Below are 13337 nucleotides of genomic sequence, written 5' to 3' on the forward strand. Positions count from 1 at the left end.
AAACCTCCAAAAAATGAACTGTAAATCTTGAGTCCTTGGAGGTGGAGAAAGGTAATCCAGGGAGATAACCTCTGTGTAACTTGTGGGGAAGCCTGTTGGTCAGGGCCAAAAGCCAGTGACTGCTATGAAAGCAAGGGAGGCAGAGCACCCATGTCAAGACCAAGCAGCCGAGACAAGGAGAGTCTGGCTGTTTACCTGGACCAGAAGCAGCCCAGGATGTTGTGAGCTAACACAGCACCCTTGTGAGAGCTAGGCAGATGGCCAGCCTCAGTGCAGTGCCACTGCTCTGGTGGTGTTCTTCCACGGTGTGTATCTGTGACAGTTCCTATAAGCCCATTTCCAAGAGGAACAGCCTGGGTAGGATGCAGAGGGTACTACCAGAGGACAGTCAGTGCAGGCTCATGTGGCAACCAGCAGCCTGTGTGTGAGGGAACAGCACTGCCAAAGCTGCAGAGCCTGGATATAAATAGCTGGACACGTGGACTTCTTGTACAATGAAAGACATTTCACAGCTCCTGCTTTGGATGTAAACCCAGCAACTTCTTAGAAACAAGGCCAGCAGCTCAGTCAGACAAGTTTGCTAAGTAAGTCTGGGGGGCACAAGAGCCTCAACACACAAAAGTTAATTGCTGCCTCTCTTCTCCTGCCCCTGCCCCCTGGACAATTTGTCATCTCCGATTGAGGCTGGCTGATTTCACCGTGCAGATGACAGGTCTGGGCAGGCAGCACTGCTTGTACAGCAGGGCTAGGAGGGAAGCCCAGGCAAATCTGTGCCAGCTCATGAAGTTAAAACAATTTTGCATATGAAAAATAAACCATAACTAATTAACACCAAGTAGGTGGTCTGGCTGGAAAACTAAAATCTCAAGTCACAAGGGAATATGGGACTTGACAGATGAAACTGTAACCAAAATCATCTTCCAAGAGCAGCCAGGTGAGAGCAGAGCTAACTACCTTTATGAAAAAACATGCCTGTGCCAGTCATTTCTGGGAAAAAACAAGCCAAGGACAAATGACTGCAGCTCTCAGAGTTAAGTGTGACTGCATTTAGTCTTCAGGGCTTTGCTTCTAAAAGTGTGTTTTGTTGAACACCAATCTTATTTGGTCAGATTAATCACAAGATCAAAATCAGTCTCCATGGTACTTTAAGAAAATCAGCAGGGAATATGACTGGGGGAGGCTATCAAACAAAGAGGAGGGTGTGAAAATGGATGTTAAATGTAACTGGGTCTTGGAGGAAGCAATAGACCCTGCTGCATCCTGCAGAAGCAGACACCAGCAAAGCACAGAGCTGGCCATGTATCAGCCGCAGTATGGAGAACTATCACCAGAACAGGGGGAGGAGGTTCTGCTTGGACAAAGGAAATGGAGAAAGTGACATTTGTGAGGTGAAAGGCTCTGCTCTTGCACTGAAAGTAAGGACTGATCAAATGCAAGTACAGTGCCTTAAAACTGACCATGAGCAGGTATGGCCTTTGGGAACCTGGACACCTAGATCACATTTGCAATGAATGCCCCTTCGGGACACAGCAATGACCCCCTCACCCCCAACTCCTGAAATGCAATCCTGTGGCATACCTAAAGGAGAATACTGGCTGCTGGGGACTGACCCACCAGCTAGAGAAACAGTCGACAGGTTTGGACTTTAAAAAGCTTATGAGAGCTTGCAAATGTGCAGGACGTACAAAGCCCCAGGCTGTCGCAGGTAGGTCGTTCCTCTCACCTTACTACATCCATGCTCAGAGTATCTGTGGCTCTCCATCTGAAAAACTTCAGCTGTGCATTTAAAACACGGGAAGAACAGCCTGTAAGGTCACTTCACTGCTTAATGGAGTCCTTTGGCAAGCAATTCAATGAAGAGCTAATCACAATCAGTGAGCAGGAAAAGTGGCTCTTAAGCTTTAATCATCCTCATGGTACCATTTATAGCTCCTACTATAAACACTGTTATGGTAATTTTGCAACTGTCCATGTTCAGAATTTACCAAGATCCTGATCGTTCTCCCTTACACTACAATGCTCACATATGTACAGCATTAAACACGTGGGCCCAGCAATCTGACAGCTGTGCAGTTGGCACCTCCTTTCTACCCACACTGCACTTCCAACAAGCAAACCTCCTCTTTGACTGGGAGTTGAAAGGCCTCAGCAGCTTCATACCTTCACTGTCTGCTCAAAACATTTGGGAGCCATCTCTCACCTGTGCACAGGAGGATGATCGACTAATTTATACAGTCCTCACATACCCTGTAGAAACAGTTCTCATTGTCTTGAGGGACACTTGGGTGACTCTGGTAGAATCTTTATTGCTTATATTAAAGTTATTCTCTTGGACAATTCCCTACCTGTTGACTTGGGCATTCACTTGCAAGCAAGCTATTAAAAAAACACCCTGAGGTGATCTCTGTCAAACTTTTAATTATCAAGTTAAATAAACCATCAGCTGTCTTTTAATGAGAAGTGTGACTGCATTCAGCCTTCCCCTGGTGTGTTCCAACAAATAGCTCTCTTATTATCGTTGTTGTTCCACTTACCATGCCAGAGAAATGCCTGAGTACACTAGAGACAGGCAGGCAGTCGATGGAGCCTGCAATGTAAATCAAAGCGACAGCAGAAGAGGCTCTAGGAGAATGAAGCCGAAGGTCAGCACCTGGCTCCTGAGGCTGATGGGCTGCACCACAACCTGCCACTGCCTGGCCACGGGAAATGCCAGCAGCATCAAACAGAACACCAGTCGATGGATGTCTGCAGCAAGGGTGGCACAGCCAAGTCCTCCTTTTAGACCAATTCCAGAGAGGTGCCAGATGTGAAATACTTCCAAAGAAGAGGAAAGCAATGCCCAGGGCCAGTCTGTTTCTCTGCCAGGATACAACTGCAGCTCACATGGCACTAAGCCCAGGCACTCTGCAATTCCCATTACAGCTTTGTGGTGCATGAAGTCCAAGGGAAGAGAGTGTACAAAGTGGCCTGGGAATCACATTATGGACCTTAACCAGGTTTGCCTGGAGGCCTCAGAGGCTCCCACCCCTGTCAGACAGGTGCCAGCTGTGTGTGCTCACTGCCCTGAGCCCCATTTGGAGACATCCCTGGCTTCGTGGAGCAGGAGTGGTCCTTGGTAGCAGGAAAGGATTCACTGATATGGGAAGAGAAGAGCTGGGACCAAAGTGTGAATGAGTGTGTACAATGTGGGAGGAAAGTGTGTGCAGGACCAGCCTAGAGTGGTAGCACTTGAAACCCCTCTAGGAGCTCCAGGAAATGGGCCAAGGTTTGGCAAGCTCAGGAATTAGACCTGGAAGTGATCCTTTGACTTGGGTATGGACTGGAGCTTCTTCCTGCAGCAGGGAAAAGCTCGTTAACTCTCTACCACCAGAGCAGGAGTTACTGAGCTGGTGCAAGAGGCAATGACCTTTTTTCTGCATTTTGCTGTGCCTAAACCCAGATAAATGCTGGGTGATGTGCCATTCAGTTCCGTGGGACTGTTTGGGAGCATTAATCTCCATGGCTCGAGAACGAGCCAACACAATTCCAGTCATTTGAAAATGTTCAAGACAATTGAACCCTACCTCTCACTAACCCCTTATCTGGCCAGGGTTATTTCACCATTAGCAGAAGTGCTCTTTGTGTAACAGCCCAATGTCCAGCTCCCTGGCAACACTCACCTTGCTCTGTGCTACCATTCAGACTCCACCTGAAAACATCATCAATTTACATAAGCCACAGAGACCGAAGTAAAATTCCATTCATGCTGAACTCTCCAACCTGGCTCTCGAAAACCTTTCTTCTTCAGCCAGTCTTATGTTACATGCTGGATGGTCTTTGCTTTGACCACCTCATAAAAAAAGGCTCATAAATACTTCTCCTGTGTTATTTAAACTCGTGCTGCTCCCTCAGGCACCATGCTTTTACCTTTGAAAATCCTTTGTGTATTCCTGAAGCTCGAAAGCAGTAGAGGAGGCAAATGTGTATTTTAACCCAAGAAAGCCATGTTCTGTCAGCACCAGCCCACAAATTTTCTTACTCCATGCTGATAAGAGCAAAATGTTCCTAGCAATTTCCACCTGATTTACACGCTTTCCTTCCAGAAATCATCAATTTCTGAGTGAAAAACAGCCAAAATGACTTGGCTTGACCAGACACTTTCCAAATCCACATTCTTTGTGTGCTATCAGAGGCACAGCAGCAGCCCTAGAGCTCCTCCCCTCGCTGCTGTTTGGGAGGAAGAAGGGATGCTTGAAGAGAGCCAGAGATGGGCAACAGGAGAAGAGTGGGACTGTGGTGGGCAGTGCCTACAGGCACCTAGAGCATGTGGGGAGATGAGAATTTAAAATCTCACCTGCTGCAAGAGACGTTTGGATTGCCCCAGCTGACATGTACAGGTACCAGAGGAACTAAGCTCTACTGCATGCAGAAGAACCTGGAGTCACAAAGTGCAGGAAGTAAAACCCTTACGGCACTACTGATGGAATAGCACAGTTCAGACAATCAAACATAAATTAGGCTTTAAACCAAGCAGATTAGAAATTCCATTAGAAACCAAACCCATGTGTTTATTTTGCTGCCTTTAATCTTATCCTACCATTTTCAAGGCTCCAGAATGGTACTTACCTGCCAAGCATCCTCAGCAACTCTTAAAAGAAGAAGTACCAGAATATTTGCAGACCAATGCAGTCAGCAAGCTGAAATGCTGTGGCAAACTTGTAGAGACCACAAGCTGGGTTTGTGGGGAGACACTTTTACCATTATCCTATTTGATTTCAGGGGTCTTTGGCCTTTTCCAGCAGCTGTGCCAATTACTAGAGTATGGTTCATTAGGGTGAACTGTTTGTGTTACAGAGCTGAGGATTTGGGGAGTGCTGGCAGAAGCTGATGGGTAAATAAGGCGACATGGTTGCATGGGTTCATCTTTCGGCTCAGTAATTTCAAATGAGAGCTGTGCCCTTTGATTTATGTTTGTTTGCCTCCCGCTTTGCAGCAAAGCAATGACAAAGCACTGTGGCTCTACTGGAATAGCTGTGGATGTTGGGGCTGATCGTGGCCCAGCTGCAAGAGCTCCAGAGTTTATTTTGTTGTGGGCTCTGCTGCCAGCAGCAGGCTCAGTCCAAGGTTTGCAGAACCAAGGACTCGCTCTGTTCACACTCCTCGTATGATTGTTTCCCCTGGCACTGTTAGGGCAGGACTAAATTTTGCACTGTTGTCAAGGAGTCTTGCAATGAGTTTGAAGAAAGCCTTTCCTCCAGCCACTGAGATGAAGACACTGGACTCTGATTATTTTACACAGGCCACCTTTTGAAAACACTAAACACGAAGATGAACCAGAAATTTCCCTTTCAAGTGAAGATAAAAGGTGAATGTGCAACAAGGACCTGACACCTGAGCAAACCAGGCACAGAACCACCTGCTGCAGGTTCTGCTTCCCAAGGCATTGAGTCATGACTGAGGAACAGATTAAGGAGGTGTTTGGTGCCTAAAATCCTCATTTCTGCATAAACGCAGATCACAACAGAGTCTATCTGAGGGTGGCCCTGGGTCAAGTTAGGAATTCCTCATACCCACATTGATGTTCTGTGCACTTGGTGCTGGAAGTGAAATCCAAGGGACTGGGGATGAAACCACACTGGTTAGAGATCTTGGCCAAGCACATTCACACACCTCTTCAGATGCAGACATGCTGCATCTTGGCTTTCCTCATTTAGATGCCATCTGGTAGACTAGCAAATCAAAGGGCCAAAAATCCCAGTCTTGATCTCTCTACTGAATTGTAATCAAGTTTAACCTCAGACTGCAGCCCACCCTCACTTTTGCTTCAAAGTATGATTGAAGGGAGTCTACCTTTCATTTCCGGTCAGTAATTTGCAGCCCAAATCTCCCTGTGCTTTACACCTCTGAACACCCCTCAGTGTCACATACAAGTGTAATCAAGTGCAGCTAACAGAATCATTTGAAAAGAGCATTTGCAGCTTGTCTACAGATTTGTCACCCCGTGGAGCATTTACCACAAGCTACTCTTCTTTTATCTAAGCTGGGCCACTCTTGCCAGTTAAATTTTCATTTGTACAAAATGATTTCTGATTAGTTTGTTGTCTGGGTGGTAAAATCACCTGTGCAGAGCTATTCCCACCAGGAAGCTGGGGGTTTAGAAATCCCCTGTCAGAACCACACCGCGGACAGGCAGGAGAGAGCCAGTGTCTGAGAACCAGGCTGGTGCCCTGTGGAGCAGGCTCCTCTTACCAGCACGTTCGCAAAATGGCCAGAATGGGTTTAGAAACCTGGCCAGACTCAGCACAACCACTGAGTCCTGCCACAGACTTGCACGAGGTCCAAACACCAGGCTGTACTCAGCGCAGATGAAAGAGTAATTAGAACCCCGTGGAAAATGCCAGTATCTGAAACCTAACTTTTCTGCACAACTCAGGTGCAGGGTCCTCATCTCAGAACAGAAGGAAATGTGCTCCGTGGAAGCAGTAAACGGCCCCTGGCCCCTCCATGTCAATGTCGAAAGAATTGGGCTACCACTGAATATGGAGGAGGACCTCGCACCCAGCAGCAATAGGCTAAAATGGCAAGAACAGGGTCACAGAAGATGAGCTCTTTGCAGACAAATGTGGGAGAAAAAGTAGTAAAAAAGAGCACCAGGGCAGTGTCTTCTCCTGGCACCCCAGGGTCCAGCTATGGACCTGCACCACTCAGCACAAGGAGGAAACATCACACCACATTCCCAAGCAACACCAGGTTCAGGAAACACCTGAAAGCGTTCAGGAAAAGCACTGCCTCAGCGTTGCTGCAGCAGCCATCAGGTTCTGTTCCATGCAAATGTGAAGCAAAAAAGGCCAATGAGCTTTCAGGGTCTGCTGGTCACAGCCTCGCACAGGCAGCCAGAACTTCCACAGACCCAATGGTTTCTGTAGCAGAGGAAGCTCTAGGAGACCTTCTTGTGGCCCTCCTGTGCTTAAACAGGCTGAGCAGAAAAGCTAAGGACAGACTTCTGAGCGGTGCCAGCTGTGACAGAATGAAGAATGATGGTTCAAACTCAAAGAGGGAGATTCAGACTGGAGAGAAGGGAGAAATGTTTTACACTGAGGGTGGTGAAAGCCTGTCCCAGGTTGCCCAGAGAGGTGGCAGAAGCTCCTCACTCCAGACAGAGAAGGCAGGAATATCAAAGACTTGCATGCAAGACAATTGTTTAATATGTTCACAACTCAATTTTATTAACTTAAAACAGAGCTTTTTGTACAATAAAGCCCAGATAAACTGGGTTTTTTTCAATCCATGAGTGACTAAAAATTGGAAAGAGCCACAAAAAAACCACAAACAAACAAACAAACAAACAAACCCACAAACATACAAAAGCCCAGGAAAAAACCCAGAAAAACCCAAAACAAAAACACAAACCCCAAAAAACCAAACCACCTAAGAGAAAAAAAAAAAAAAAAAGAAGAAGAAGAAGACTGAACCCCCCAGCACTGTCTGCTTCTGGAAAAAAGAGGCTAAGGCCAGTCTCAGTCTAAGAAGCACCCAGAGCGCGCTTGCCGCAGGCTGTGCGCAGCTCCGCACTCGCAGCGGGTGAAGCAAAGCACGAGTGTGAGGCTTGGCAGGCACAGACTGCTCCGCTGCTAACAAAACACTGCACAGGCACCGAGCTCTAGCAGCAACACGACTCTTCCAGGGGCAAAGGCTGCAGGTTTGTAGCGACACTGGAGCTCTGCAGTCTTGCGAGAGGCTGCTCTAGGCTGGTGCTTCTAGCAGAACACAACAACAGCAGCTGGAAAAGGAACCAGCAAAGCTGAGGCCTCTGAACAAAGAGAGCTACGTCAGGCAAAGGGAAGGAGACAATGCAAGCCAGCCCAGCAGCCTGCCTGACCAAACAGCTTATAGTCTTCAAGGTTAGAAAGTTTCAAGTCAGAGACACACTCTTGGTTTCTCCTGTGAATGGGCACAAAGGGAAATGGTAAGCCCTTGGTGATAACTATTTCACTGCTTCCACTGCCGGCAATGGAGGTGGTACCTTAGCGCAATTTGACTCCCGGTGCAGAGGAGTAACGTGTCCATGAGTATCCTTGTTCCACTGCTCCACACCATTCTCCTTTCTGAAAACAGCAATGATGGTAGTTTCCCCTCACTTTTTTGGATAAGACAAAACCTGCTTGGTACCCAGATCCCAGTTGAAGTCACATCTCAAAATACATTAATTTTCTTTTTTTCTTTATGGAATGAGTCAAATCCATTTTCCAAAACTCTAAAACAGAGGTTACTGTGTTACATTTAAGACAGGAAGCAGAAGACAGCGAAAGGCTCTTCTTCAGTTGTGTTTTATCTGCATTTCCTTTGTGGGGGGAAAGAAATCACTATTTTCATAATCAGAGTAGGTGAGAGATGAAAAAGGCAGAGAAACATCCAAGAAGAGCAAAGCCCAATTCCTACTGACACTTGACATCCATGCTTTTGGTCTTGACAAATGTATCTAAAAACTTCATTATCTACATATTTATACCCAAGGCGCTGTAAGGCTCTGCACAGTGGCCGTGCAGAGGTGGCCTCACTCTTTGACCATCGAGGCAATGCCACCTTTCAGCAGCATTTACCTTAGCAATATGTAAAAGAATCATTCATTATTACAAATTTACACAAAAAATTCTTCCTGTACATGATTGTCTCAGTGATGTACCTATAGCTTAAATTAGACATATTTTAAACTACTCTGCAATGTGCTAAAATCAAAAGTAGTTGCTTGTACCATGAGGCAAAGGCTTACAATAGCCTTCAATCCTCTTACACATGTCCTCAGTTATGTGATGTCAAAATACAGTCTGTTCATAAATAAGATGTAGAGTACCCTGGGTATGAGGAAACAAAAAAGTAAACCTTCAGGAAAATTACTCCATGGGTAATTTGAAAAAGTCTCAGTCTTCACTGTGCAATCAAAGTTTGCTGCATGAAGAGGTGGTCTGAGTCACGCTGAAGAGCCCAGAAACTACAAAGCACACACAGGTCCCTGTTTCTTCCTCACAGGTATGAACCTTCAGCTTCCTTCTTTTCCCCTCCTGTGTTCCCCCTTGGTAGCAGACAGGGTAAGGATGAGTTCTTCCAACATCCACACGGCTCCTTGTTGTCATGGGGCTCACAGAGCCAACAGCTGCTGAAGATAAGGACTTGCTCCTCTGCCCACTGCAAGGGCAGGGGCTCAGACCAACTGCAGCTGCACCTCAGCCTGCTGTAATCACAACGTTCTCCAGATCAGTGCTGACACAAGACACAGGCAGCCCAGCCGTGGGCAGGAGGAGGCTCTGAGGTTTCAAAGTGCTGGTGAGCTGCTATAAGTACTCCAGTTCCAAGGCATGGTGCAGGGCCATAAGATCAGAGTGGCTTGAGATCCTCCAAAATGGCATTGCATGCTGTGAACAGCACAGACAACAGGTGAACACAGCCCCCAGCATGCTCTGTCCAGAGCCCCCACCTTCAAAAGTTTTAAACACACACTACAATGCCTTTCTGTTTCTGCATCTTCAATCCAGACTTTGGTTGCACTGTTTCACCAGCAACAGGAACTAGATGCAATAAGCTCACTCAGTGACAAGTCTATGTCCCACTGTCCTCCTGTTCCATCACACAGTCAGTCCTCTGCTCGCTGTCAGCTCAGACACTGCTACTTTCCAGCTCCAACCTTTCCTAAAGGTTTCTTTCTTACACCAGGTTCAGGAAATGAACTAGCAAGAGCAAAACAAAAAGGAACCTCCTAATCATGATGTTCAGACCCTCCAAAAGCTCCTGTGTACCATCTCTCCTTTGGCCTGCAAGCTCTCCCAACAGAACTGATGATACCTGGTAGGGCACGATGTAGATGACAAATAGGCACAGATTGGTGCTTCCAGCAGGTCTGGGCAGGGCTTGCCAGCTGACTGCTCTTGGCTGGTGGTGCTCAGCAGAGCTGTCTCACTTCCCTTCTGCAGCTTCCCTCTTCTCTCTTTTTGCTAACCAGCCACAGCTCCTCTGCTTCTCTTAGCTTGGTGCCAGTTCTGCCTTCACCACCAGCTCAGAGAGGTCTAAATCACAGATCTAAAATGTGGTGTGGCCAATAGTTGGGTGGGCACCTGCCTTTGCACAGTATCTCTGCAGAAGAGTCACCAACATGGATGCCCTCCAAGGTCACACAGCAAACTAATGAATAGAGAGAATTGTAGTAAAAAAACCTTGGCTTCTAGCATCTGCTTCATGCAGCTCCAGCATTGTCTTGCTTCTCTAGTAATGGCTTCGGCACCACAGCACATCACACAGCCAGCAGCTGGGGCCCCTGAAGCCCTGGCTGATTTCATAGAAGGTTTAGCTCCTGCTCAATCAAACCCCAAGGATTCTTGCTAGGTGCCCACATGCAATATCGAGTTCTGGATTACCCGCAGCTGCCTGTGGTCAGATTTTAACCCCAAACTTTAAGTGGCCACTCTTTTGGCTAATATGTACCTCCACTTTATTGCTGCCTGTGACAGGAGCACAGATCCAATTTCTGCACCTAGCCACAGCAGTGAGGTGTGCAGTAGTTTCTGGAGACTCCCATGCAAACAAAGTGCTGTAACTTCAGGATTATCGTTACCTCCATCTCGCCTGCACACAGGTCAGAAAAGCAGCAGCACCCTCCCAAGATGCAAAACACACTTATACCAAAACCCTACTCCTGAGATTGGAGACAGATCTGAATAGAAGGCTCATCAGTCTGTCACTTTTTGCAGCATTTTTGTTGTGTTTCTACCAGCTTTGCCTAGCAGCTATTGTCACTCCCTACCCCAGCCTGGCTAGCACAGTGACTGTGAGCTCAGAAGCCATGACACACTGCATACACATTTATATTCCATTTATTGCTCCACAAAGAGTCATGACTTTTCCTCCCAACTTCTGTCAGAGACACTCAAAGGAGAAGCTGATGCTACAGGCTCTCCTGAATCACGTGATGTAAAATCCAGCTCCTTTGTGCAGAGAGCCTCCTTCTTTGTCTCCTCTCACAAACTCGAAACCCTTTGCAGGATTCTCCCAAAGAAAAACTCAGGAGCTGGGGTTTTCTGCCTTACAAGATTTTCCTGACTGCATCTCCAAAGGCAAAGGTAGAAAGATGAGCTCGAACTAAAACACAACACAATGAAAGGAACCCCAAACCAAAGCAAAGCGAAACAAAATGCAAGGCAACTCTGTGAACGGCACTGGGATGTGGTAGCCCTGACCCAAGTGGCAGTGTCCCCATGCCACAACTGCCCGGAGCTCCCCCCAGCTCTTGCACCCTCTCCCTTTTCTCTTCTTCCGTGAAGCTGATCTGAAGCTTCTCTGGCATTGTTGCAGTAGATAATTTAATCCAGAATACCTAACATGCTCTGAATATGAAAATTCCTTCCACCAAGAATACACAGAAGTAGTGGCACAAAGGAACTTTCTATGCTGCTACTTCTGTGTGAGACTGGAAAGGCTTTTTCTTATGCTCTCCTGAATCATGTTTCCTGTTGAAAAAAGCACCGAATTAGATAATGTTACCGAAAGGACTCCTCCTTCATTACCATACACAGCACCACTTCACCAGGCAGCAGAAAAGGAACAAAGGCAACTACTGCTTTTTTTCCCCGTTTTCTTTTCTATTCTCCCCCTGCCCCGATCTTAAATGCATCTTTTAAAATGTAATCATTTTCAGCGGGAAAACATTTCTCTGCAAAGATGAAAGGCATTTCTGAATGAGAAAGGGGCAAACTGCTCCCCTCAGCTCGCCAAGGGATGCAGGAAGCCGGGACTCTGCAGAGCGCCAGGGCGAGGCCGCAGGGCTCCAGGGGCACAAACCCAGGGCAGACAGGGCACAGCCACTCAGTGGTCGCTCAAGCGCCACGGGGACTCATCAGCCTCAGTCCAATTCGGAAAGTTACAACGGAAGCAGATACAGAAGTACCACAGAGAGGTTCATGGTACAAAAGCAGCTCCGCAAAAGAACTGACCCTGAAAAAGGAAGCAAGAACAGAAATGCTGTTCCCCTATTCTTTCTCCTGTTGTCCTGACAGCCAATATTATGCCCCAGTTCTCCAAGCCAAGACTTCCTATCTGCTGTGCTTTGGTGGAATGGCAAGGCCGGGACCAGTGCTGACTATCCATCAGTGGGAAGCATCTGTGCTTTTCCCTAGGGGCTTACACTGTACCCTAGGAAGCTTTTTATGGAGTTTAGTCTATGCTGGAGCAGGGAGGAGATGTGTGGAAAAGTGATTTTTCCCCTTTGACTCATAAGAAAGCAAAGAACAGAGACAGTCAAAGAGTATCCTCTGCTCAGCTAAGAGGCTATGAGTGCAGAACAAGCGACAAGCAGTTACCTGAATGCGGAATCCAAATGATGGATGCACACAGCTGGAATTTATGCACACTTATTGCAGCCCTGCAGAGCTCTGAGGTGTGACACACACCGACCTCTGACAGTTCAGCAGTATCCTGCAAGAGTTGCCCTTTTTTGCTTCTATTCATAACATCCTATGTGGCATTTTGGGGTGCAAATCAAAACCGAGGTAACAGTTGCAGCCCATTTTCTGGGTCCATTTTGCAAGACATCAAACATATGCAGCTAGCTAACATCAGAAGAAGAGGGGGGCACATACTTGTCTACAGGTTTATGCAGCTTTCCACTTGACATGCTCACAACATACTTCACAAAGCAAAGACACAAGCCCAGATGCCAACGCATGCTGTGCCACGGCCAGCAAAAGGCAGCTTGGCTCCCTCCCAGCCTGCTGCAATCACACACACTGACAAAAGACCGTTACCTTTTTTGCGCCTTGCTCCTCCTCGACGCCGTCCCCTATAACAACATACACCACTTTTCTTCCAAATCTCTGAATTATTCGCTCAAAACAGCTTTCTTTTCCTGAAAGGACAAGATTAGACTACTCAGGATAGGTGATGATCACACAAATCCACTTTTAGCCCAGATCTGCAGCCTCTCCTGCAGAAGTGGTATCAAGGCTGACTGCAGCTCTACTCCATCCACAGCAGCTGAGAGGTAACCTTAAAATCTGCTTTGTGCGATCCTTTCACACGCACACCCCAAGGCAGATACAGCACTAGAAGTCCACAGTATCACCTTTCTGGTCTCCTTTCCCAATCCAAGACTGGTTTCTGGGTGAATTTTCCCTAGCAAGAGAATTCTCTACCAGCTGTTCACAGCCAGTATCCTGAAAGGAGCAAATTAACTGAGTCTGAGCTGAAATTCTAGCTATTTTACCACAGCCTCTGAGAGGATTAATCACAGCTCCTGAAACAGTAGTATCCTCACTTAGGTCACCCAAAAGGTTTAGATTTAAATGGCTGTAAGCCAATAAATGGGGCAAGGTCCT

At 47.0% G+C, this 13337-nt stretch overlaps 1 protein-coding gene across 16 annotated transcripts in view; it reads right to left on the reverse strand.

The window, feature by feature from the left end:
- Window positions 1-7194: 7194 nt before the first annotated feature.
- The window catches only part of EYA1 (EYA transcriptional coactivator and phosphatase 1), a 120332-nt gene continuing 114189 nt past the window's right edge, over window positions 7195-13337 (reverse strand). For all 16 annotated transcript variants that reach the window (XM_064170780.1, XM_064170777.1, XM_064170779.1 and 13 more), the window contains 2 exons: window positions 12768-12868; window positions 7195-9389 (listed from right to left, as the gene is read on the reverse strand). In XM_064170780.1, coding sequence (XP_064026850.1) covers window positions 9309-9389; window positions 12768-12868 — 182 coding nt within the window. In that variant the 3' untranslated portion in view covers window positions 7195-9308. The remainder of the gene's footprint in view (window positions 9390-12767; window positions 12869-13337) is intronic.

Source organism: Pogoniulus pusillus, chromosome 34 (genome assembly GCF_015220805.1).
Source record: "Pogoniulus pusillus isolate bPogPus1 chromosome 34, bPogPus1.pri, whole genome shotgun sequence".
Taxonomy (NCBI): domain Eukaryota; kingdom Metazoa; phylum Chordata; class Aves; order Piciformes; family Lybiidae; genus Pogoniulus; species Pogoniulus pusillus.